Source organism: Colius striatus, chromosome 8 (assembly GCF_028858725.1).
Source record: "Colius striatus isolate bColStr4 chromosome 8, bColStr4.1.hap1, whole genome shotgun sequence".
NCBI classification, from domain to species: domain Eukaryota; kingdom Metazoa; phylum Chordata; class Aves; order Coliiformes; family Coliidae; genus Colius; species Colius striatus.
In genome coordinates this window covers 17,231,942-17,259,860 of record NC_084766.1, presented here as the reverse complement: position 1 = coordinate 17,259,860, position 27,919 = coordinate 17,231,942, and the positions used below count along the sequence as shown (strand labels likewise).

The following is a 27,919-nucleotide window of genomic DNA, read 5'->3' as shown; positions in this document are numbered from 1 at the left end:
AGCTTTACAGATTTCAGTGGTTAAATAGCTGTAAATTACATCCCAAGACCCAGACAGGTTTTTCTACTCATTGCATCTACCAAAGCCATGATAAGTTCTCAAAGGAAATGCAGAAGTGACCTTTTTTAACTGTATTGGTCTGTACTGTTATTGCTGTTGGATCTTGAACCCACCACTTGCTCACAGACTAAAATCTGTGTTCATTTGCCGTATGGCATCCCCAGAAAACAAAGATTCAAATTCTATATTGATTTACAGTATTGCATCTACAGAAAAAAAAACATACCCACCAAAGCTTCTGCACCTGTGAAAGATTTCACAAAACTCTCTCTTTGCCAACAGTATTCAGGATTTTGAGAGTCACTGGAAATTCAGTTGATGAAGTTGAGTTAGATTTTAGAGAAAACCCACCCATTGCAAACAAACTGAGATCTGGTCTGCTCCTTGCATTGTGGGAAAAAGCTCTGAGTGTTTGGGCAGCCCAAATGGGATGGTACTGAGGAGTTTTGCCTTTGATAAGCACAGCGAGCACTGACCACCAGTGTTAGGCCCAACAGTCCTTGAGGACTGGAGCTATAGCTGGCAGAGCTCTGAGTCTCTAGAAATAGAAACGTTTGGTTTTCCCCCTAGAAAATTGAGAGTAATTGTGAGAAATTGTTTCTCTAAAAAGCATATGACCATAACAAAGTATTTAGTAAGAAATGAGCTGACAGATCTTGCAGTAAAAATGATGTAGTAAAATAACAATATCTTAAACAGGATTAAAATAGAACATTTTACTAGTTATTTCAAAGAATAGATTTTTTTTCTTCCATCATTCTTATCTGTATGTTCAGACACCAGCTAAACTCCAAACAGGTATTTTTTGTTAGGTACCAAGTGCAAATATGCCAAGATAAAAGAGTTAGCGGAAAGAAATACCTGGACTTCCCCATTCCCCTGCTCCTCACCCTCCCCCCCCCTCCCCTCCCCCCAGCCCCTCATGTGGTAGGCCACATTGCATTTCTCATGCTTAAAAATAAGCACTCAAAATATTTGGTTGGAAACCTCAGCTTGAAAAGGAGGTATTTGACAGAAATGTTACATTTACATTGGCATAACATGTGAACAGCTTGACAAACATGAAGAGGAATCTTGTGGAGAAGAACTTCTGCAAGGAGAAAATGAGTATGATCACAACAGCCAAGTCCATCTCCTGCCAGGGCAGAACCAACAGACATTGTCGTCCCAATCCTGTGGTGACACATCAGCTATAGCAACAAGAAAAGGATGATGCTGATTGTTTCCCTACTAATTGTTTACATGGACATCTTGACTCTTCCTATCTTTTGCTAGGTATCCAAATTGTTCTCACAACTGGTTTGATCCTGCCCTGCAAAAACAGTCTGTGGAGTACAAGAAGACATTTCTCTCATGTCAATATATATCCTATTTTTTTTTCTTTCCTGTATCCCACTGAAGAAAAACAATTTGCTCTATATTGCTAATAATGTCTTCCAGGTACCGGTGGCTACAAATACATTTTTCAACTCCCTATTCAAGTTTTAACACAGCACGCTCACTACTTTGAGGTACAGACAGAAATTATAAGCAGGTGCCAAAATTTAGGTAGTGTATGTTCCCAGTAGTGCTTAACCCAAAGTTTTTGAAACAATTCTGTGTGTGTTCTGACACCCTGTGCCCTTCACAGATCTGCTTATTCAGATTAGCCTCCTAAAATATTCATTTTCTCCTCTTCCCCATGATCCATTTGTCTTTTCAGTAGCTTTATGTTCAACACCATTGGAGTGGAATGGTGATTGTACCATTTAACCCAACAGCTAGCTGGGCTTGAAAATGTACCCATCCTCTTCCTATTAATTACCCTTTAATGCCTATTTCTGTCATACAGACTCGTGTATCATCCTGCTTTATTCTGGAGGAATATAGCCATAGGATGACAATTATTGATGGAGCATAAAGACTGGAGCTAAAGACCATATAAAGAAGGAAGAACTGATGTGGGAAGAGATGAAAAGATGAATAATTGAGTGGAGAAGAAAATTGGAATGAACTAATTTACAAAAGAAAATGAACAAACCATGGCCAGGTAACTCTGAATAAGATTAATCGGTACATGTTTCCTTCCTCTTTGCAATTTTTATCTTATTTCATCTTTTATTCCACTCTTCTGTCGAACACTGCTACATTCTGACAAACTCAGAGTCTGGTCTCACGGGAGTTTGCAAGCTGGGCGCTGAGAGAGATTCTCTGTTTGTATAAACTGGTGTATCCTTCCCACTTGGGTACTGTACTCAAATTTAAGCCAGCCAAGGATTTGCTCCAGTGACTTTCACGGATTTATTTTTAATTTATTACTCTGAGTTCAGAATCAAGAGCTCTGGATATAAATCTTGAACATAAATAGACAATTTCTAAATCTAAACAGTATAGCCACAAGTACCATACAGAAAAACAAGCTAGGCATGTTTAGAACTGTCTGAAAAGTTAACCAAAAGTTGCTGTGCATTTATTAGTAGTTTACTGTTTATTAAACAATAAATCAAGATCAAAACCTCCTAACTAATTTAAATGAAGTACTGTTTAGTGAAATGGGAGCCTGTCAAAAGAGTTGTTGGGGAGGACAATTAATTGGTACAAATGTGAGTGCAAATTTGTTTTTAAACTTTAAAGCGTGTTGTTTGTAGTATACAACATATGTGCACAATACAAATCTCATACATTTCCCTTGGTGACAATAAAAAGCGCAGTTTATTATAAACTGAAGTAAAAATTAAAAAAAAAAAAGAAATAAAATCACAGTTTTGTCATTGGTATGTGAAGGTTGTTCCAAGGGCCCATCCAGAGCTCTTCTTCATCGGACTGCGTGTGTTCACTGTGCAACTCCAAGGGCTCTTTGGCGTCCTCGTTATCCACAACCGATTCTTGCTCTGATGTGCTTTTCACTTTGGGGCCCCTCACCTTTGTTACTATATTTTCAGTCCCTATAGTAGAGGAAGCAAATGAGACACTGCAAGGTCTTGTGTTCATTTTATCACTAGAAGATGGTCCCTTTGACAATGTGTTCAGTGGGACATTCTCCTCTTGTGTCACTGCAAGCTTGTCCAGTTTCTTGAACTGCTTCCCCAGCCTTGCTGGAGATGTGACTTTTAAATTATTACCAAGGCAAATGCGACGTGTTCTGACCACAGAGCCATTCTGTGCAATGTAGATGTTACCATTGATGTTGTTTTGAATGTTCGGGTTATTAAGACGATTCCTCTGGCTGGAATCAGGAGCGCTGTCCTCGCCAGTCGAGCTGGTCTCATACTCTGGGTCAACTACCAACTTGATCCTTTTCTTTCTGGCCCACTGTTTAACAATAAACAGAAACGATATTAAATCTCAGCACCATTTTGTATGTTTTCCTGCCCTTTCTTTGTCTGTTCCTTGTCTTTTGTCTAGACACTTACAAGAACTTTTATTGGTCTTTTGTACCCTTCCTCTTAAGTTAGACACAGATGTTTCTTAATTGGTTTGAATTCCTCTATCATATATACCCAATGGTTGAACACACAAACATTCCTTTGTACTACAAAGCTGTAATACAGATAAATTCTTTTTTAGTTCATGAACTGTATAACAGCAGTCAGACAAATTATGTTTGTAAATTATGTTTCCAAATCAGATTTGGAAAGCAGTCACAAATTTGGGTTGGTTCCATTTGGGTTGTTTTTTTTGCTAGCAGTCCATTCAGCTGTCCTGTTAAATCAAAATGCACTTTCATTGGAGAATTCTGAGAGTGAAGACATTTCTGTCTGAAAGAAAACTGTAAATCACGACATCGGGGAAAGCCAGTCATATTTTGAGAAAACAATGCCGTGTTTTTTCTTACAGAGAAGAGGAAAAACAACTAGATTAATAACCCCTTCTAACAGAAACTAGAGAGCACTGACGATGATGAAGCCACTGGGTAAGTGATACTTGTAAAAAACTGCTGTGCTAGTAACTGCTAGGAAGGCCCTAGAAGTTTTCTTCCAGAGAATGACCACATTGTGAATTCAGTGCAGAAGTATCAGCAAGCAGTTCTGGTTTATATGCACAATGCATCACAGAGAGAAAAATCTCAGGAACTATTCACGGGAAATTCTCAGGTAAAACATTGGCAAAATTGGCTGATTAAAAAAAGCAAAGCTTGACATAATGTTTTGTGCCAGTTCCAACTAAGGGAAATTGGTGGAGACACTTTTCTATTAAATGGTGGAGAAATCCACCATTTACATTTTATAAAATTTGTATTTTCTTAAAGAGTTAATGCAAACAATTTCCATATTGTTGTGACTTTGTACCAATAGTAATTACACAAAGCTCATTACTTATTTTAATTTATAACTGATCTTTTTAAAATAAATGCCTCCTTGCAGCACACTGAAACAACAACTTACTTTGTCATGAATCAATAATGAAAATATTGTTAATTCGCTGAGGCAGCAGATACCATCATGGCTAACTCCCACTGCAATCCACACACATGCACGTAAGAAAAGACATCTTTTAGAGAAAGAAAATCATGCAAGGTACTGATGGGTGGTGATTACTCTTAAGCTTTTGAGAAGTTACACTTTGCTTCTTGGTTTGTTCCTGATAAAGACTTAAAATTTTCTTCAAGCAGTTATATCCAGATGGATGAAAAACTGACTGGTTTAAATGACATTTATGTTAAAACACTGTGTGCAGCTACAACTTCGTGCTACCTAGGAATACAAAATCTAGATAAGTGACCATAAATCTAGTTCATAGTTCAATTGGCACTAAAGACAGTGGTTAAAAAGTGAAGTATTACGCTTTGCAGCTCAAGACCAGTTGTCCTGCCAGGGTAACTCCACAGCACACTCAAGTATCTTAATTAAAAAATGTTTCTCCTCCCACCTAACAGAGGATTCCTGACAGAACTCAGGTGCTCATGTCAGGATTTGTACCAGCTTTAGGATATTCACTCATTAAATTAATCCAATACTGGCTTGAAGATTTAATTTTATTTAGACTTCTTATGGTTTATCTGGATAAACTGATTGGTTGAGAAACAGCTCTGTGGCTTTTGAGACAAGGTAAATTGAGCATGGATAGCCTGTGTGTGTACAAAGCTTGCCTGCTCTGTGTGCTGATGACATGGCCGACAGCTCCATGAGGAGTTACATCATGCTGAAGCTGCTTCTTACATGAAAACATGAAGGTCACTTCTGCTGTCAGTAACAGAACTCCTTCCTGCACAAGCGCACTCACTCATTTTGAGCAGAACTTGTGCTAATGAAAGTGCTATGAGATTTCTCTATTGAATTACACCAGATATGACAGGTAATTGAATTTTAAAAGGCAGATGCCAAAATCTAGAACACAGATGATGGATACCTTCAGCAATACTTCCCTGATATGCATCCTAAACTTCTAAATTGTTAGGTGGGAAGGGTGGAAGTCAGAAAATCTAATCCATTTCCTTTTCTGACTTTGTACATCCCCCTCCACATTCCTGTCTCCTACATCGCCACTACCTGAAACTCAAATCCCGCAATCCTGAAACAACTTAATCCCAGCTCTGCTAGCAACACTCTGCAGTTTTGAGGGTGTTGCTCTGCTGCAATTTCAGTTTGCCCTGCAAACAGGGACCATGATTACAGCAGAGAGAGTACCAGATGTTATGGGCAGTGAACGCAAGGTGAAACCACATATGACTTCTAATTGTTTTCATCCTCATTTCTGTTCTTCACCAAATTCCATGTTTTGCCTCTTTTCCTTCCTGCACTGTTGCAGTTTGTGACAGACATAATCTGAATGTAGGGCCCTTAATGAGTTTGTGCCATCAGATCTGTCAGGTAACCCATCACAGCTAAAGCACAACGCAATGTTACTTGGCTTCACAACATGCAAAAAGGATTACATCCATTACATCCAAGAAACAACAGACTGTCTCTTTAACTATGTCACTGAAATCAGCAGAGAAAAAGAAGTACTCCTTCCTGCCACTGCTCAGTGAAAATGAATCTTTCTGTATCCACTGCTAAGTATACCTGAGCAGTCGGAAGAAAATGCATTAGTTTGGTTTTCTACAGTTTTGTCCTTAAGACAGCAAATGGAGTTCAAATGCTCAAGTAATAAGATTTGCCATTTTTTTTTCCATCTCTAGTCAAATGTGTATTGCTTAGGAAAGACCACACCGGAGGCACAGCAAACAAGATCACACCTTACGGCAAAACATCCACCTACTGTTGCTTCTGTTTAAAAGGATGTAGAATCACCAGTAGCCTCTGACCCGGTAACGGCAGTATCCAGGGTCTCCTCTGACTGGGACTGACTGTTTTCCTGTGACAATCTTTTTCTTGTTTTCTTTCTTTTTATGTTGCTGTCAGAATTTTGATTCTCAGTATCAGGGGAAGTCACAGTTTTACCAGATGTGGTGCTGGCAGTGCTTTTTGTCCCTGTGGTACCTTTGGAAGCACCACTGATTTCACTTTCAAGGCAAGAAGATTCATTCTTACTGATAGTTTCCTCCCCATCACTATCTGTACCAGCCTCTTCTGTGCTTTCATCCACACTATCCTCGCCATTAACAGCTGATTTTCTTTTCTTGTCTTTTTCAGTAGCAGCAGTTTTTGCATCACCAGATGTTCCAGGAGCTGCCTTATTTGAGTTATCTGCCGTCTCTTCAGGGCACACGCTGTTTTCCTCCGCATCTGCTTCTTCATCTTCTTCTGACACCTCTTCTATCGTATCTTCTATCTCAAGGCTAGCAGAAGAGGTTTTGCTCTTGTAGCTGGATCCTGAAGTTTTCCTGTAGTTTGTGTCCCTGTCACTACCTGATGCATAAGAGCTAACATTTGATTTCTGGTTGGATCTCCTGGCTCTGCCACAAGAGCTACCTCTCCTACTTTTTACACTGGATCCTTCAGTACTTCTACTGCTGGACTCGCTACTCTCTGATTTGCTGTATGAACTCCGCATAGATGAGCTCTTTGACCGACTTCCATCTTCATCACTGTCAGAGTCTCCCTCATCATCATCCTCCTCAGATGAGTCCTCCTCTGATTCACTGCTAGAACTGGATCCAGACTCATCTGAATCCCCAAAATCGGGCCCAGATTCTTCATCCGAGTCCACAGTACTTTCAGTGGCTTCATCTTGGTCCAGAGTTACTTTCAAGTAGTCTTTATCTTCTGACTCAGAGCCAGAGCTACTACTCTCCACAGAGGATTCATCTGAAGTGTATTTTCTTCTCTTCTTTTTCTTCTTCTCATAATCACTGTCCTCATGTTCACTCTCTGCTGTGATATTTATTGAAACTCCTGATTTTGCTTCATCTCTTTCATATTCTTCCTCTAGTTTTCCCCTTGCATCTGCTGAATCTTTGCTAACAGGCTCTTGAAATTTTCTAGAGACACTAACACGTTTTAATACCTGATTTAATTTTCTCATTGAAGGTCTGTCATCTGTTGATTTCTGGAAGTAACTTCCCCTGATAATCATGCTTTTCTCACCATCCATTTGGCGAGCTGACATCAACTTGGCATAACTGGAATCCTTCCTACTGCCTTTCACTTTCTGCAGGATCATCGGGAATATCTTTGCTTTCTTCCATGGAGAACGAGCAGACTCGCTTCTTCCCACTGGTTTGTGGGCACTGACTGCTACACGACTTAAATGCATCACTGCTTTGAGCTTCCTTTTTCCCTGGCTGGTCCTATATGCTCTTCCAGAGCCATGTCTTAGATCCATCCCACCACCTAATGGTCTACCTTCTATTTGAGCCCCTGCTCTCTGGCTTATATCTCTGCTTGAAGGACCTCTGCCTTGACTCATCCCCTGCAAATTATGAAAATGGAATTTGATTACAAGTGGAAAGATAGTTATTGTGAAAATCTGTATCCTAAAACAAGCCAGTAGGGATAAATGAAACTTTTTATTTTTTCCCCCAGCATCAAAACTGACTTACCTGTTTTAGAAAAGCTTTTTACCAAAGTTATCGTGGAAGTTTTACTTCCAAAATAGGCTGCAAGTGCACAACTACTTTACTCTGCAACAGGCAAAATGGCTCAGAAATATTATCTTTTCTCATTTAATTAAAACCCACATAATGGATTAAGTCTAGCATTTCTGCAAATTGGATTAAAATAACCAAAGCAACATTTACATTTACTTTCTTCTGGCCATCACTGGCATTTAAAGTTTCTTTACATTCATTTGTGAAGTTTATGATATCTGAGTTTAGGTGGCTGCTTTGCTTAGTGGAAAATCACCAGGTACAGGCTGAATATTAGTAATACCTCATTTGATTAAGAATATAAAACGGAATTACCCAAGGCTACGTGGATATTGCTTTGAACTAGAAATTCACATTGAGGGAAAAAGAGATGTGGATATTAAAAGAAATTTTGTCATTCCTTTTTATTTCTAGAAAAAGGGGAAGAGGTGTTGACAGAAACTTTACCTGTCATCGGAAGGGCAAACAATGATTAGCATTGGAAGATCAGCTTATTTAATCTGTACGGAACACAATATTCCAATCAATCCCAAAACACATTTGACAAAGTTTAATGGTCCTTCACCTTTTTGCAGAGACATAATCAACACTCTAGACAGGCTTACCTCTTCTGCTGTCGATCCATGTGGACTGTAGTAGTAGCCACCATCATTCTCCACCATGACCTCCCCATATTCATCGTACATCCCTGAAGGAGACAGCAAGCGGCGGCGGCTCCCATACTGGGGCAGTTCATACCTGGTAAAAACACCACTACCTCTTCATAATGTGTACCCATGTGCTCATGTGTGTCTTCACACACAGCAACAAATACACATATTCACATCCCAAAAGGACAAGAATTTCTTTGCTTTCTTTTCTCTATACCTTGGAGAAGACTAATATTTTTTTCCTCAGCAGTCACACAACCCAAACCTTCTTCCTGTTGCAACTGGCCACAAGCCTGTTACAGTTACAGGGCAGTCGGAATTGCCAGGTCACCAAGATCAGTCAAGAATTCCCCAAGTGCAATGACCTTCTTTCTAGGTACCTGATCATTGGAGGTATTGTTTTTATAATTAGGGAATGAAAGAGTAGGTTCCCTGGAGTCAGTTCTGAAGAATCCCTGTGAGCTTTATATATACATAAATATATTGCTGTATAAACAGCATTAACCCCTGAAGCGCCTGCGGTTAGATGGGCACTATCAAAACAAGACAGGATGGTGTTTTTCTAGGTAAAGGTAAAAGGCCAGATCCTGGCTGGGAACTGTGAGCAGGAATCAGTCACTGAACTCAGGCTAGTGAGCAACAAAAGGGGAGGAGCTGGTGGAAATTAATTTCTAAGACAGCAGAAATATGTAAATTTAAAAGTGAATATAAACCAGGATAAGAGATGGTGTATACACTCTGCAAGTATAATAATTACATTCCTGAAGATGCGGGGATTTGTACAATGCCCTGAACTTCTGGAAAGAGTTTTGTTGTCAGCATACAATTTGTGGACACAAAGATTAAAGTAATCCTGAGGTGAAGGAAAGTCTCCAGATTAGATGCTGTAATGATAAAGATCACCAACCTGAAAGAGCAGCTTTTTCAGAAATATATAGGGAAAATGAAAATATACCCATGCTCATAACTGTAGTAATCTTGCCCATAGTATTCCTGCCCTGGATCAATTCCAGACTCCATACTTAACTCCTGTCAAAAAAGAAACATTGGTTGAACGCAAACAGTTATATGCATTAATGACTGATGACAAAGGGGCAAAGAACAGTATCTTGTGCAAACAAGAAAAATTGCAAGGAATATTGACAACTGCCAAGAACCATAATGAGGGGCCCACAAGAGTTTTACATGGCTAATTCCCTGTTGCATACCCTGTGAGCAATTGTTCTAAACCAGCTAAACACGGGTGTTATTCTGCTGTGGGAAACTGTCTCACTTCTCCTGTACAAAAGTCTCCTTCAGTGAACTGGACTCACAGCAAATAAGCTCTCACTTCTCACATCTCCCTCGAAGGAAAAAGTTGCATTGAAATATCAGAGCTGATTTACCAGCCTGTTTGTCAGGTTGCCTTTTTGTAATGTTTTCTCAATCATCAACTGTGATAAGCAGCACTGGACTAAGTTAAGGGCTAGTCTATATCCTACAAAAGTGCCAGTGTGTCCTTAAGCTCTTTTCAGGCACTGTTTGGTACCAGGCTGCTCTGAGGAATACCTCTGAACCACTGCACTGCCTCAGAGCCATAGGGCTGGCTTCTGGCAAGGGCTTGCACTCTGGCTCTGTCTCATGGCTTCCTAGAGGTTTTTCTCATGTCCAATAAAACTGAAGTTGCATGGGAATGTCTTGTAACCACTCATAATGACTGCACTAACAATCGCTGTTCTGTACCACAAAAATACTGTTGATAGTAAGGCCTCACAACAGCTATGTTTACTCTATTGCTTATTCTGCAGATGACATTGAGTCTAAAAGATTTGAAAGAGAAAACATTGGATTTCTAAGCCAGAGCTGCCTTTGCACCTCACAGCACCGTGTTAATGCTTCCAATACTTTGGCAGGTCAACTGCTTACTTCACCCCTAGGTACAATAATCAACTATCAGTTGATTGCCATCTGAGAAAATTGATTGCAATTGGACATTGAGGAAATTATTCTGTCTGTGCATCTGGACATGAAACTAGGAAAGTCTGTGTCATGAAGTCCAGGGCAGAAACTGAAAGATGTCCAAGGGGAAAATACCAAGATGAAGCAAATTTAAAGTATTTAATTAAAATAACATAAATCAGGCAACAATGTCAGTACTTTGCTTTTCACCTAAATGAGCAGGGGGAAAATATTACCAAAGACAGACAAAATTTTATTAGGAAATTATGTAAATGTCATTTAAAAAGTTACAGAATAATTAAGAAATAAAAAATAGTGGTACCTCTGGTCTGAGAAGAGAAGGTCTCAGCAACTGCTGTTGCTACAAAAGAAAATTAGGAGTTAATTAGGCTGCAATAATTATAGTGGAGGTCATTTGTGTTTGAGTTAATATTGGTAAGAAATCTTAAAAACACAGGTCCTTCATAATCTTTTGTACAGCACTTGTATGCCTTCACACTCAGCGAGAAGTAGAACACTGCTAAGCATTTAACAGGGTAAAATCACCTGAGAGTCTGTTATTACTTTTGCATATTCAAATAGACAAATTCTCAGTTTATGTGGCAATTCTCTAAGTTATTTAACTCAAGTATCACAGAATGGTTTGGGTAGGAAGGGGCCTTAAAGATCATCCAATTTCACCTCCCCTACCATGGTCAGGGACACCTTCCACTAGACCAGGTTACTACAAGCCCCATCCAACTTGGCCTTGAACACTTCCGGGGATGGGGCAACCACAATCTCTCAGAGCAACCTGTGCCAGTGCCTCACCACTCTCACAGGGAAGAACTTCTAATACCTCATCTAAATCCCCCTTCTTTCAGCTTTAAGACATCACTCCTTGCCCTGTCACTACATGTCCTTCTATCAGAGCTCATGAGAACTACACTGTGGCATATGTTGGAAACGCAGAGAGACAATGGCAGCCAAAAAATTATCCACAACATGTAGAACACAAATCTATGGCAATCTGCAGTAAATCCTGGGGTTCAGCTATTAGAAATCTTAAGTGATCTCATTTCTTATGCCAACTTCTACTGTAATATTATCACTTTAATTATCTGTATTTACGTATTTCAATGGCTATTACCTGAGTACCTCACAACCAAAATACTTTACTTCACAATACCAACAAGACAGTAAAGGATTATCTCACTTGTTTTCTCTACAGTCTATATGTAATTTGTTTCTGTATGTGGCACACAGTAAGAATAGCATGCTGACATGAGGGAAAAGATCTCAGGAGGCTGCACAGAGAGGACCAACAGGACAATATGGCTCCTCTCAGGTGTGTAACAGCTAAACAGCTAATTTTTGGTAGTCTTGTTGTTAAATGCTCTGCAGAATCAGTTTTCTGTAAACAACAGACCTATGCACATTTCTAGCTCTTTTGAAAATTAGGATTAGCGTAACTCAGGAACCAAAGCCCCGCTCACTCGTCCCAACACTTGGTGTCACTACTTCAGCCAAGTTTCTTGGCCAAAACCAAACCCTGAGAGATAGGGAAATTCTGTATCTAATCTAAGAGACACAAATCAGCTCTGCAATGGGAGGGGAAAAAAAATCACAGCAGAACAACAGAATTGGTAAATTCTATTGGTAAAATACTACTGAATTGGGAGCAGTAAGCTCTAGACACACACTAAAGATAAGTAAAACTGCTCCAGCTATCTGCAGGAAGTATTAGCCTTTATGATGGAAATGTATTTTGTTGAACTTTCCAATTACTGAGTTCCTTCAGATTTCTGAAGGGAACTCCCTGTGTTATTCATTGCCTGGAAAAAGAGAGGCTGTGAGAACAACAGACTACCCTGAGTTGCACATAAGGTTTGTGTAGTACCTGCAACCTCCTGGCCTGGAGGTTGTGTTTGTGTCATGGCAGTTTGTGCCTTCACTGAATCTGTGCCTCATAGACTTTTTTAACCACTTCATATTTCTGGCCTTTAAATCACACTGTAGCAGTTAATTTCACAACACAGGCTGTATGAGAAAATTGTGCTGATGTAATCAACATTTTAAACATAGCTGGGGAGTAGCCTTACCTCTTGCTGTGCATATCCTCGCCTGGAAGTCAGAAAAAGAAAAAAAATAAATCAGTACACTTCTGTGAGACTACATAAAGATGCATATTGCCATTCTTTCTGGAGACAGGTGAAAAAATAATGTAATTAGAAATATTACTAGCAAGAAAAGAAATACATATCTACAGCACAAAATATGTTTTTCTTTAGCTTTGCTGTGGTCGTACGACTCATCGCATGAAGATGGCTAGTGAACCTTTAGGGATCTTTTCTTGCTTCAGACTGCAAATGAATGAGAGGAAATCCCCAATCCCCAAAAGCCAGAGAGCCAGTGCCCCCAGTAAAACTTGGCAATAGGCAAGGCGATGATGTGCTTGACTCTCCCTGTAGTCTCCTAAGAGAGGTTCTGCCCATCACTGCTATGGGTGTCTCAGAGATCCTCAACAAAGACTGTGCTATTGCACATGGCTGCGTATAGCAGGAAAACAGTTTCTCTTCTACTTCTGGAGTTTCTGTATCTGCTCTGGACTTGCTAGAAATTGGCCAGGAGCTTCTATTACCAATTTCTTGTAATAACATTATTATTAAAATTACATATTTCCTGTCATTTCCTCTGCAGGGAGGAGTTAAATTATTTTTGCTATCTATGATTATTTTGCCAATGGCTTTCCACCTTATGGGATTTTTTCTGTTGTTGTTTTAGTTCATTTTCTTGGAGCCGCTCATAGGCATGACAAATGCACTTAGGTCTGTCAAATTCTCTGTTTTCACATGTTGTGCCAGAAAATTAAAACTAGGGAATAGCTATTTAAGTCTCATCATTACTATTAGGGATAAACCTATTTTTTTTTTAATTTCTGTTTTTAAGAAGGGAAGGGTAAATGCTCAAAATTATGTTGAGCTTAACCTAGTACATGGGCAGCAGTCTAGGGAAAGTCTTTAATTATATTTATAAAATAAGACTGAATTACAATGTAATTTTTCAAATTACATTTTAAAAATAACAGACTGAAAGTCCTTTTAATTCTTTAATATCATCATCTAGAAGGTTTTCTGTTAATATTCAGCACATGGAGTTGATTATCAGCATTAAATTAATGCTGTTGCCCACGTAATATAAAACTAATGAACAACTGAAATGAAGATTTATCATCAAAAGATGATCTGTGACTTTTCAAAGCCCACTTGCAGAATGCTGTATTTAGCTTCCATATCGCCTACAAAAATCTTTAGATAAAGAAGGGCTGGTGTTGCACAAAAGATAAGTAAGCTTATTACTCTTAATTGCTCTCAAGTAGTCACTATATTGCAGATTTAAAACATAATATAAGTAATTCTAATTAAATTTGGAATTCAACTTTCTCTAAAATAGCCTCATACTGTGTTTTGAGAGATATTTATATTTCTTCTAGAGATTTGTGTGGCCATGATTGGAAGAAAAAAACTAAAAAGCAAAAGACAAAAAACCACCCATTCACTCAGTACAGCACAAGGATCTATTCTGACAAAAAGGCAGAGGTCAAAACAACATCATTTGTTTCCAGGAAGGAATTAGAGCTCTCCACTGAGGGAGGAATCTCTGCTGGATAAACATTATCAGCCAGACTTCATTGCAGTCAGTCAGAGAGAAATCTTCACTGCAACACAGGATGCAGGGGCACAGTGCCTATAATGATGTGTGGTAATATGACAGCTAGTATACATTGCTAGTTCTTAAAGAGAAAACGAAAATGAATTTACATGTACATGATATGCTAGCCTTTCTCAGGTCTGTATGGCTAATGCAGGTTAAAGGAACTATGAACTGTCTAAAGTGACAATTTTCCCAATTACTGGCATCCCAGCAGGCATTGGCCATTTCATACTTTCTATCTGGTTTCATATTAAAAGTAAAAGCATCATAAACCCAAAATACCACAGATACTCCTGAGAGGAGGTAACTGCTTATCTGTTTGCTCCAGCTCTTAAAATGGAGGTTTCCTGCAGTTCATAGCTGGAACTGAGGAGAAAGAATCTGGGAGGGAGATGGGAAATGATAGCTTTGCAAATAGGGTTGCAAAGAGGCACTCTCCACTGATGCAATCTCTGCCCTCACTCAGAACTCAATCAAGCCATGCTGGCAATAAAAGAATGGGAGATATATCCAGGGTCACATCTCACCCTAATTAACCACATCAGACAACTTAAAGAGGTGTCAATAATGCTATATGTACTCAACTTCTTACCAGCTACTGGTCATACTACTTAATGCTGCAGATCTGCAGTAGCATCCAGACTTCTCCATGGGACACAGTGTTGCTGGGTTAGCTTAAAAACACATGCTATTGCTCTAATAGAATGATTTTATTTTCATGAAGGCTACTCAAAAAACCATCAGGAGAACAAAGGTTGCATTAATTCCAGACAAACTGAAACTCAGTCTTTTAAACTTTACAACTTAATAAAGGTTTCCAGAATGGGGAAGTAGGTGTTACTACAAGGTGTTAGCAAAGTCTGGTTACCATGACCCCCCTGGGCTCTTCTGAGACTGATGAAACAAAAGCTTTAAAAGGGGGTTCCTCTGTGATGTCTATTCTTTCTGCTTAAGGAATGTCACAAATAATTGTAGCCAAACTCTTTGGAGTTCATGCTGTGAATTAGTAAACACATTCAGCTTTGCTGTGTGACGCCATACACCACAAAATTAGTTCACATTTCTCTGATATTTTGCTAGTGATGTAACAAACTTCACAAAAGCATCTGGTATGGGTCTACAAGCTACCAAGTGGGACTTGGGTATGTAGATTCACGTCTTAAGGGCAGATAAAATCTGAGCATGCCTAGCACATGAATTTCTCACGCTCATCTCTGCACGCTTCTCACTGTCCCGCTCTCTCCACACCAGGACTATCGCAGACACCCAGAAGCAAGGACGTGAGTCATTTTCTGATTCTGTCTCTTAAACCTTAAAAGCTTATCTACCTAATAGCTGCTGAACTTTGACTACTTGCTGCAGTTATACCACTCTTGCAGAACTTAGCATCATCTTCAGGCATTCTACATGCATGCATCTGATATACGAAACGCATTCAGAAGTTCCAGCAAAACCACTAAGAACAATAATCATTCCCCTCACACATTTAGCTGCTATATGCACCTTAGAACTACAGGAAAACCCAAGAGAAGTTTTGAGTAAAGAAAAGTTCTAATGTGTCAGCAAAACTTGTGTGATGGATTTCATGGAGTGTGGCTCTGGGACAAAGAAACTAGTTTCAGCAGTTTCCTACTGATGCATCCATACACATCCTAACTGCATAACAGAAAAAAAAATATAAAAGCAAAAAAAGCTAAACACCATGGAAATGCTGATATCTCTAGACAATCTGCTCAACGATACATTACCCTTTTGCTCAGAGTGATAACATTTGATACTGAACTGAGGGTTTAGGTTTTCTTCATTATGTAATATTTTCTTTTCCCAGTGTGTTTTTAAAAATTCTCATATTAAATAATTTGAATTTTGGCAAAAGACTAAAAGGAAACTTACAAGCTGAACCAAGCTAACCTTCATTTCAATGCCCAAACTGCTTTTACTTACCTTTTTTTTTTTTTCAAAGAAAAAGATAATTTACTATAATTGACATATTTTATGTAAAGGTCTGGTTTAGATGGCTGTGAGCAAAAAATCCCAGTAATTCCATATGACATGGATTTTACATGTACTTGAAAAGTCTTCAATTGGTGATATGAATCGGAGTGACTTTATTACAATCTCAGGTAGGTGAGATGTTCAGTCCATGGAAAACTAGCATGAAAGTAAAAGAAAGACACCAACAAAACACACATGCAAAATAAAAACCAAAGAAATGCTTTTTACAGAAGAGAAATTTACAAAATAAAACCATTAACATGCAGTTACAATATAAAAAATGCAATGGAAGGCAGAACATAGGTGATAGGAGGGAAGACAGACAGGTTTACTGACAAATGAAGACAAAACCCTTCTGACTTGAGCTGCAAAAGTGAGCTGAAGGAAAGCATGTCAGTACAGTGAAGCACCGCAGCACCTCCTGCAGAATACGCTGATGTGTCACTGCAACAACTCCAGCTCGCTACTGCTGAGCCTGCCTACTGCCTGGATGTGCTCACTTTGACATCCAATGTTGGACAGTAAGATTCCTCCCAGGTAGTACATTTTATGGGCAAAGCCAGAGGTTCCAATTACAGCCACAGAAAAATCTCTCTGTGTACTGATATTAGCCACAGTGAAGGCTGTCTAATGTAGCAGTACTGTCAAGCCCTCCATCATCTGTGATTGATCCTTGGGTAAAAATGGACAGTTTTCCCCAAGCATTTGGGGTAAACTGACTAAGAACCAGCATCATAGAACACTAAGATGTAGCTCTGAGAAAACAACTTGTAGAATTATTAGACACAACAAATTTCCAAGTGAATAGAAAAGACAACATCCATTGAGATTAGGACTAAGTGGTGAAACACAGCAGAGAAAGGGGAAAAGTTTACATTTCTACAGAGTCTGAGGCAGATACTATGTGCTGCATTGGAGTCATCTCCCTCAAAATGTTACATGCAGAAAACATCCAACCGTGAGTATTACAGTGCTGTTGACTGAGACGGGAAGCGTTTCTCAAGCTCCTCCACCACACAGCCCAAGTTGCCATTCTGCTGACTCTGCTCAGCCCCAGCCTCTGGAGTTGGTACCTCTGGTGTTGCAACCGGTTTGAGCTTAGAAACATGCTTGGGCAGAAGGTGGTTTTTGTCTATTTGGCTGTACATGTTAGCAACAGACTTTTCAATTGCTGCTAAATTCTGAATGTTTTTAAGAATACCTTTCAGCTCCCTACGGGGAGGAGGCTCTGGCACTGTGGCCAGTGGTGGTACAGCTGGCTGTTTGGCAAGGGATTTTGAATGCTTGGAAGGGGATAGGTGCTGGGTGCTAACAGGAGATGATGAAGAAAGAGAAACTGTGAAAGGAAGTGGAGGATGTGGTGGCAAGAGTGGAGGGGATGGAGGTGGTGGTGGCAGTGACGGTGGCAGCAGCGGAGGTAGGGGTGGGGGAATTTTAGGTGGATCTGGAATGCTCTCTATAACTTCTTTGGTCTGAGGAGCTAGAAGACTTTGGCAAACTGATTTCTTTATCCTAAAAGACGGAGGGGTTGGTTTGCGAGTTGGTGGAGGAGAAAGTTCTTCAGGATAGTCATGGTGAGTGATGATTACAGAGGGGACTGTGGAGGTCTCTGGTTCAACTACTTCAGCACAAGGTGTTGGAGAGGAAAGAGGAGAAGAACGAAGGTGAGGAGAAGCAATCAAACTTTTTGCAGACTGCTCTAGCACATTCTGTCCTTCTTGGAAACAAATACTGTGTGTTGGTGATCGGATAGATTTCATATCAGGAGATTTCACTTGCTTCATTTCCTGCAAGGCCTGCTGCTCAAACTGCCTTGCCTTCTCTTTTACACTTAGCTTGGGGCCACTTATTTTCTGAAATAGTGGACTGCTAATATCAACACTGCTTTGATGATTTTCAGCTCCTTCACTCTCTGTTTTGAGTCTCTCCTGTTGCCACTGAACGGGGTCCATGATAACCGGCCTATTCAAGGAACCAGGTCCATGTCTCCTGGTAAGATTAGTTGGTACCGTCCATGCACGGCGATTGCCTCTCAAAGAGGTATCTCTCAAGACTAGTCTTGAAGTACAAAGAGTATCTAGAGTATCATTTCTTTTCCGCAGAAACCCAGCAGCAGCAGGACTTTGAGTGACACCTTCCACATATAATGGGTTTTGAGTAGTTAATGGGTTCTCATCAGATAAAAATGTAATGTTACTTGAAGATTTGGGGAGATTATTGTTCAACGATCCATTGATATTAGATTGCTTGTGAGCCTCAATAGCACGGGAAGCAAAGCTGCTTATAACTCTCTGACGGTCTCCTTCTTCTAAGACTGATTTTTTTCCCCTGCTTTGTTGGAAATGGTAGAGAAGAAAAAGACTTGAAAGAAAAGAAGATAATCACATGTGAGGAAACATGCATGGACATAGATACTTATGAGAGAGAACAAAAAAAACTTATGATATGAATCAGAGTAATTCAACTACTTCTAGCAAACTACTACTATCCGACAGAAAGGTCACATTTACTAGACTACTGGGCAAGACATTTACTTTGTCATCTTCTTTAAGGGAGAAGGACTTGAGGAGGAAGAAAGATTAGAACAAGTTTTCAGCTACTCAGCAGGTTAAAAAATAAGTTAACCTTCTCTTAAAAAAATCCCTTAGATTTCACAGGTATCAGTCATTGCTGTGTCCTATCTCCCCAGTGACAGAAAACATCAATCCAATTTCTCTGTGAGATAATTCGGACTCAGGGTATGCATAGTGTATGTATGGATAACTGTGTCTCCACCACTCAAATGGCAGTGGCACTGTGCCATATTGCACACAGTCAACATGGAATATTCACAGGAATTTTTATCTTAAACCTATTTTGTAATAACTGGCTCATCACTCTGTAAAACCTGTGTGGTCTCTAGGCCTGCCTGCCCTGCTTTTCAAGGACTGGGTATAGTTCACACACAGAATTACAAGTGTGGTTCAAGTCAAGGTGTGCCTGAAACTGTGGCCCTGGAAGGGGTGAGAGGTGTACCTGGGCATCCCTAAAGCTCAGACCTGTAGGGTCTCTGTGAGGCAGCCAATGGGAGCTGAAGCCACTCAGCTGAGATGCATGCCAGACTCAAGAGCATCCTCCTGACAATGCTTCTTCCAAGCTGGTCACTGTTTGTTCCACTTACAATATACATATTGGTGCAGAAGTATCCATATGTAAATGAACTTCACCTCTGTGCCAAATGAAAAACCCCTGCAGTTGGTTTACATTGAATTTCTATTCCAGAAGTAGTATTCATTGGTATTCACCGGCTTCTAGAATTCATCTAGCACCTCTGAGTGCCTCAACCTACTTTCCTCAAATATTTTTAATACCACAGACTTAAGAGCAAATTTTCAGATCAACAGTATTTTAAAATCAGTATCTCCAAACTGCCTGCTAGAAAAGTGTGCCCTTAGACCTTGTTTTAAACAATGCTCACCTTAGGCTAAAAATAAATTTATTTTCCCCCCTACCTGTGACAAATTTAAGATATTGACCAATGTCAGAGCTAAAACCAAACCCCTTATCCTTTCAAAGAGAAGATCAAAACCATGAGATTGAATCAAATTTCCATTGCTGCCATATACAAATTTACTGTAACTAAACAGATATACCATTTTGCTTGGGATTGAAAAAAAACACCCCAACCCCAAAACAAACAAAAAAATCCCACTGCCATCTTAAAAAGGTCAGTTCTCTGAAATATTAAATGTCTCTATAAGACAGGCTTTGGTGAGATCATGATAGCATATGGGAACATTACAGTAGAAATGGGCTAATAAATGTTGAATTCCACTTTTGTCCAATTAACAGCTTCACTACCTTTGCCTACTGCTGGCCCTCCAAATTTTGAATGCCATCCATAAAACTCTCCTGCTTTCTGAGTTAAGAAGCTGCAGGTAAAGGATAGCATAAGTAGCAATAACACACACATAAATCAAAACCAAACCCCCCAAACTACTTTTGGCCACTTAGAAAGTTTCATGAAAATATTGGAGAGCTCTGAGTTAGAAATTCTTAGTCTTGTCTCTACCAGAATTTGAGTTGTATTCTTTAGGATTTAGATTAAAAAGGCTCAGCCTTTATTAACAAAGAAATAGAGGGAAAAAAAAAAAACCCCACATTTTCAATGATTACATGAATGTTAGAACACAAAGTTTTAGACCTCTTGGTCAGACTGTTCCATCTTTTTTTTTTTTTTTTTTTGTGGGTTTTCATCTCAGAAAACATCAAATCTAAGTTAATGGAAATTTAACCTCTGGTGGTTAAATTTTCCCTAGTAAATCTGGAAGAGAAATTTAAATAACTAGATAGTGGATAGGATTTAATTAAGAGATATTAAACCCTCTCTAAGTAATTCAATATGTGAAAGTCTCCTGAAGGCCTGTATTTAGTAATGAAACACACTGGCTTGCTAACTTTTTCTTCTTGCTTTAGCTGGGAGACCATCCACAGAGAGAAACTACAGCTTCCCAATGGTCATAAGGGCTTGGAGGGGTCTGAAGATAAGAATCCCTGCATGGAGTGAGCCTTATGCTCACTCTCCCATTTGCAGTAACGCCCAGCAAAGCCACAGAAGGTGGCTGAATGAACTCTCCCCAAGCACTAGAGTTCTCCACAAGAACAGTCTGCCTAAGGCTTGCCTTTGGGCATCATATAACTGGAAAATAAATGACTTTCTGCTAATAATAACCTCATTCTTTATTCTAATGCAGCATTCTTTGAGACTGGTCAAGCACACTCAGTCTATTTAGAGATGAGAGAAAGAAATGACTCTGAACTTGAAGGAAATCCTCCAGTAGAAGGCTCATGCAAGATGACATAACGTTTAGGCTGCTGGAACAGATTATTTCAAAAGCTCTCTTCCTTCCTAGCTTCACATGACACATCTCAAGGATAAGGTTATTCTGCAATCTTTTTCTGTTTATGCATAGGGAACATCAGCTCCCCAGTTTGAAGCATGTTTCTGTAGACTGAAAGAAGTGTAACTGCCTTGCAAGGAATTCCAAACAGCAGACAAGAACAGTTTTATTTGCATCCAGTTGTGAGGTCTTAAGTCCATGAACTGAAAGCAAACATCTCTGTGTGTACTCAGTGTTGGTTTGGGTCTTTTAAAGTAGTAGGACTTTTTGGCTTTTGAAATAATACAGTTCAAGTTCAGCAATCATACTTCATCTCTGCTTCCAAGAAAAGGATAAAGAAGCATAGAAGTGTTGAAACTTCACTGTAAATGTCTTTCTTGTACTTGATCAATGAACAAATAAAACATGAGTTTCAGATTGCAAGGTTTAATGGGAATTACTGAAAGGGAAATTAACTAGCATTTCTACTAGCTACAAAGATTAAGACAATGAAATGAGCTTACTTACTGATGCCTACGTATCCAAAGACAGAGAAAAATTAAAATTATGAGACAAGGCAGATTTAAAACTAACGAGCTTAGTTTCATTTGCTACAAACATCAAATTAAGAAAACAAGACACAAGGCAGAAATGCAACAAAAGATGACAACTCTTGGACAAATAAAGACTGGAAATACAGTATAAAAATACATGAAAAATGTGAATAAAAGGCATTTCCTAAGGTATGCCAGTACCTTGAAACCATATATTTGACAGAAAAAGAGAATTTGTAATTATTTTTTATTGAAGCATGTTATTTTCTTTAAAATCCTAAGGATTTTCATTTATCTTGTACAGATTTTTACTAGCTAATGTTTGATTAGTCACTTAGCATGAGGGAAATAAATGAGTGTATCTTAGCTGTATGCACAGACATCTGTGGGAAAATATTTCAAACCGGGCACCTTTTTTTTGGTGCAATGAAAAGTATTTTTAGTTAAAATGAACCTAAGTCTAAGCCCCAAAGCCAACATTGTAAATCTGTAAATTTGCACCTCTCTGTTGCAGTATTAAAACAGAAAAAAATCCAAGGAGGCTTGTTCTGGGATTAGCCCAAGGTATTAATCAGTACAAAACACAGTGAATAGCCAATGCTCACAGATAATCAAGTCTGTATCACTGCCTGTAAAATCAGAAGTGAATCACTAGTCTGAATAGAAATTTAGTTAAATGCAAAAGAAGCAGGAATTTTATCCAGCAGGCTACTTCAGTGTAAGATAACAGATGTGATAGGTTCACAAGCAGAAGTGCTCACATTCAAAAATGCAACGATGCTACTGTCAGACATAGGTTTTTTCCTCCCATCCTGCCCAAGCAGTAACATTTCACAAAGATAAAAGGCATTGGAGGATGCAGCAGTTAGGAGAAGCTATTCTTGCTTCATATGTAGCTTCCCTGTGTAATTTGAAATGCAGAGACTGCACTTGGATGGTCAAGAGTTAAAGCAGCACTGATATGCTCTGTGCCTCCTTCACTTCTTATAAACTCACTCACAGCATCTGGAAAATTTCAGCTTTCTGAGCAAAACAAATAATGACTGAAAACAGAGCAATCCTCAACACCACCAGCAGCTTGCTCTCTGCCTGCTTCCAAACATATTATTAACACTAAGCTCTTCAGTGTTTCTTGGTTTTAAAATACAAACCTCCATGAGTAAGTGTGGCAAGCTTATCAACAATCCCCCAGCATGACACAAATATTAATTGGCTATTCTGCACTGTAATATTTTCATGCCAGGAGTTAAATTGTTGTTAAACTGTTGTTAGAGTTCATAAACATCAGCTTTACAGAGGCATGAAAAAGTGAGTGTCTTTGCAATATTAGTATTTTATGAGCATATAATAGTAAATGATGTATTCACTGAACTGCCTGTGGTTTCTCTGTTCTGATAGTTGCTTATCTTTAATTTCAAACAGTTTTAAGTTCAGAACAACAACAAAAAAACACTTCACCCAACAGAATATTTCTTACTAAGGAATCATAAAATCATTATGGTTGGAAAAGACCTCAAGTCCAACCACCAACCAAACACTGCCAGGCCCATCACTCAACTAGACCTTGGATGTGTTTGAAAAATGTGACATGCTGGCCTGATTTTGCCAAGGCCCTAAAGAAGCCCAGTCCTGGCTCCTCCTGGTAGCAATGGACTGCTGTAGGCTCTTGCTCTAGAAAAAAGGCATTTGATTATACCCTGCTTTTTGTCAGCTTAAAACCTGTTGAAGTTTCCCCCTGAACTACAAGAAATTCCCATTAGCAGGTGAAATTGTCTTCTCTCTCCTTACAGAGTCATCTTATTTATTTTCTGGATGTTTGAGAATCCCAAGCAGCTAAGGAAAGACCCCTTCACGAGGAAAAGCCTTTTTTGACACTGTAATACCCTTGGAAAATGAATGATGACCTGGATCACTAACAATTTTACTGAAATACTCACATAGTGCTGTCACCAAGCTCTTCATAGAGGTTGTTGGCGGCAGTGCTGGCAGGTTTGCCCGCTGGAAGAGCCATCTGCATTCTGGCAGTCTTTGCACATTCAGTCTGTCGCCTTTGGTAAAGCCACGCAGGGAAGGAGAAATACTCATTAGAAACACTCCATACCCCAACTTAACCTGCCATCTAACCTTTCCATGTTTTTCCTGCAGTTTTCAAATCATCCCTGTGTTTCGTCTTCAAGGAGAAGCAGTATTCATGGCTTTTCCACCTCTCTGTCCTTTCTTCTCACTTGGTGGAATCCCATAGCTTCCCTTGGACAGACACCTCCTGGACAGCAGTACCTCACTGTCACAGCAGGTATTTTCCCCAAAAAAGGTATGTGCTAGCTTTGACACCATTCTCATTAGTCAGTTTATCTGTTTTGATTGCCCAGGACTAATAGTGGAGAGAGTAAGCCAAGTGCCAAGAAATCACAATTTTAAACACAAACCCAGTCTTTGGCAAAGTCTATATTATCACTTTCAACTCCTTTCTCCTTTCAAGTTGACTAGGAAATTCGTGTGAATTAACAGTTTTCATGATAAAATTACTTTTTTGAGAATAGATAAATTCACTCTGAAAAAATGTCTGTTTTCTGTCCAGATAACAAAGCTAGTGGGCTCTCATGGGCATAAAACTGGGGAACATGACTGATCTACTTTGGGTTTAAGGGTGATGGGTACCCAACCCTTCCTAGGGCAATCCTTCTATGTACTCTAGCTTAACATGTACTTGCTTGCCTGAGGGATACCACATACAGAGAAATATTTCCATTTTTCTTGGCAGGAAGCAGGCAATGTCCCAAATAATGGGATCTTTCATGTGCTAGTATGCAAGAATAAAATCCACTGAGTAGCCATGTAATTGACTTTTCACCTTGTCATACAGGGTGATCAGGAGCAAGTTGAAGTACAGGAAGTAACTGTTCCTGAATGTCTAGTACCCCTTCGTGTTAAAAAGAATACTGGTAGGCTGCCAATATTCCTATACAAGCTTGTAGAAACAAAGTTGAAAATAAGTACTTACTCTTTGAATCTGTTTTGTTATGCAAAAAAAAGATAAAGAGATAAAAAGGAAGGTTATATTAATTCTCTTTGCAACAATTGTCCTAAACAGTGAATCTAATAGGAGTAATAAATTAGATGCGACTTAATTGCTCCATATATAAAATTACAGAATTAATTACATGTTTAAAGAATCGTAATTTCCAGAGTCGAACACTGTTAGCTGCTATTTTTGATACTCTTGAAGTAATTCTGCAGTCAGCATAAATATGAATTACAGTGGAGAAAACTGCTTCAGGCTTGCAGAAAACAATTCCTGCTACTCACACGGACAGAAGAGTAGGAGATGAAAACAGGAATATACCTCATGATATTTCTTTACCAGATGGACTGAGAGATGTGGGTTTTTTAACCACTTTCTCATTTTAACATGTTTCAAGAATGCTACAGAAAACATCTTCAATAGTGAAAGAGTATTGTTCTTGGTTGCTATATAAAAGATACGGGTCTTTAGTGATTAGTAAATAACCAATTATTCAGAGCTACCCTCTGGGGTTTTATTGGATAGGGGATTTCAAAGACACTGTTTAATAGGAAAGAGTAATGATAGTTTCTGATTTGTTTGGAAGTCATAAATGCAGACACTGAGCTACACTTTGACAGTGACAATTTTATAAATACAGGGAGTTTTCTGTTCAGTAACTATTATTTTTACAAAATTTAGTAACCTGATTGCTGATCTGGAAACCACTGAAAAATGGACCCACTGCACAAAAAAGTTTTAACAGTGAGAAAAATCGGAACTGTTCCATTATATGTGCTGTGAGCATGACAGTTACATTTATCCACTATTTTCTCCCTCCTTACCCTTCAGACTGGAGCATGTACTTTGTCAGAATCAGAGGAAAAAAACCTGAAACTACTTTTGAAAGGGAGACAAAAAGGCCATATTGCAAAAAACAAACCATAAGGCTTGATAATAACACTAAAATTCTTTTTTTTGGCACTCTTGGGTAACACATTTTTTCACAAAAATATAGTTTATTCACATTGGTGTGCCATAAATCCAACTCCCAGTCATACTTCTAAACAACAAAAATGTGATTTTTTTAATGAAAAAAATTAGGCAAACTCCTTAAAGCTCTTAAAAGAGTTTGATAATCTTCTGATAATCTAACAGATGGCAAGAAAAAATAGTGCTATTAAGATTTCTTAAAAAAACCCAGCCAGTTCAGATAAAACCATCACACTAACTGCAGGTTGAAGTGGTTCTGCAGTGTTTCACTGGAAGCAAATTTTGCATATGGTTTTGGGAGAAGTAAAGCACCTTTGAGATGTACTGTAATCCCAATGGTGCAGCAGTTCAGTAAGTTCTTTCAAAGTCTTTTGAAAGGACTTTTTATTTCAACACAAATTGTTTGGAGAAACTGGGATGCAAAGATAATCCAACATGTTGTAACCATCAAGAAACAGCTATCTTTGGCTGTTTTTTTGGAGTCACTAAGGAAAGAGCTCTCAGGCAGGCTGATGGTTTTTGCTACTTTTTAAATGATGACTAACAGAGGGTTTTGCTAACTCCTAACTGCAGTGCAGAAAGGAAAAACACACAGTTCAAATCTCACCTGGCACACTGTGCCACATCTATTTGTGCTGCAGCATTTACATTGTAATTGTTTTACTCTAATACATGTGTATCGGCTCTTCCCTGCCCTCATCTCCCTCAGACTGATGCAAGGCTGCAGCAGGAGCCTGCAGAGATACTGACGCTTCACTGCTCTCAAAACAGGAAAAGGGAGCAGATGCCAAAGTATTTTGTTTTTCTCACAGAAACAAAACAAAACAAAGAAAAAAGCAAAAAAAAAGCACCAGGGCTCTGGAAACTCCTCCCTGTGTGGTCCTGGGAAGGAGAGGTTTCCCAGGGTGTGTCATATTACTGCTAACTCATCAATTTTAAAATGAAGATAAAAAGATGTGGCGATATATACAGAAATTTAATACAGTCATTTCCTGGGGATGATGTAAAGAATTACTTATATTTTGATTTTGTAGTGATGGGTAATTCTTTGAGTGCTTCAGAGTATGCATATGGAATTAGAAATCTTCCATTAGAAGAAATTAAAGAATAAATATATAGCCTTCAAGTCCAAATGCCTTGATTTTAAATATGAGTGGACTTGAAAAGGCTTAGTTAAGAGGAACTTGTTAGTGATGCTGATCCTTTAATTAGTCTATTAGTCCAATTATTTAAACCTCTTCATTCTAAGAGAGGTGAGTAGAAATATCAAGAAGCTTCTCTCTGGTGTATGCTATGTTAGATAGCTCTAAAATGGCACGAAAACAATTCTTCATAAAACATTTGCAATTAAGGAGCATACAGCTGGGGAAAAAAAAAGTAATTATGAATATTTTAGGATTTAAATGAAAAGAATTAAGTCCTCGTATTTTGTCTGAGATACACAACTTGATTTTTGATTCATTTATTGAAACTACCTTGTTCCTTGGGTTTGTTTGTTTTTTGGGCATGGAATTCAGCTCTGACTCTACACGTGCATTTCAAATGCATGGCTTTTTATCTTGAGTTTTGGTATATGTTCTAAAACAGTCATTGCAGCACAGCTTTAAACAGTACAGCAAGATGCACTTCCTGTACACATTCTCTTTTCACACATAGCCCACATCAAACATTGACCAACTCTTGTGGTAAGAGGGAAATTAAAAATATTTCCTTGTATAACAATTTCCTTTCAATGAAGGACAATTTTCAGAGCTGTTCTGCTAAGAAACGTAGCATCCCTTCTACAACATTGCTACCACAGAAAAGAAGAGGAGTACTTACTGTCTGTAGCTGACCATCACTATTAAGATAGCAGGCATGCAGCAGAGGATGATGATGACGGCCAGTGCAAGCAGCGCACCTTCCGTGTAGCCAACAGCCTGCGCCTGCTTCTTGACGTTCGCGACCACATCTGGGGTGCGGATCTCCAGGATGCGTCCCCCCTGCCCTAGGTACGGCTGGAACTCTTTATTGATATCCAGTAGTTTGCCATCTAGGAACCTTTGATGTCACAAAAGAAAACTATTACACCTAAGTTCATTAACTGCATTTGGATTACTGCATAGCTGTATTAATAACTGCGGTTTGATAAAGCTCACACCTCTACTTCATGTGCTTAAGTATATCACTAATGCCCTGTAATCCCTACGTCCTTGATAACTCCAACCTACTTAATACCAGTTTGA

At 39.0% G+C, this 27,919-nt stretch overlaps 1 protein-coding gene across 1 annotated transcript in view; it reads right to left on the bottom strand.

Annotated features, from left to right (window-relative positions):
* Nucleotides 1-2,796: 2,796 nt before the first annotated feature.
* The window catches only part of PCDH15 (protocadherin related 15), a 495,784-nt gene continuing 470,661 nt past the window's right edge, over nucleotides 2,797-27,919 (bottom strand). The window contains exons 30-37 of the mRNA XM_062000927.1: nucleotides 27,516-27,734; nucleotides 23,638-23,748; nucleotides 12,681-12,702; nucleotides 10,922-10,960; nucleotides 9,617-9,690; nucleotides 8,617-8,749; nucleotides 6,373-7,833; nucleotides 2,797-3,351 (exon numbers count right to left, since the gene is read on the bottom strand). Coding sequence (XP_061856911.1) covers nucleotides 2,797-3,351; nucleotides 6,373-7,833; nucleotides 8,617-8,749; nucleotides 9,617-9,690; nucleotides 10,922-10,960; nucleotides 12,681-12,702; nucleotides 23,638-23,748; nucleotides 27,516-27,734 — 2,614 coding nt within the window. The remainder of the gene's footprint in view (nucleotides 3,352-6,372; nucleotides 7,834-8,616; nucleotides 8,750-9,616; nucleotides 9,691-10,921; nucleotides 10,961-12,680; nucleotides 12,703-23,637; nucleotides 23,749-27,515; nucleotides 27,735-27,919) is intronic.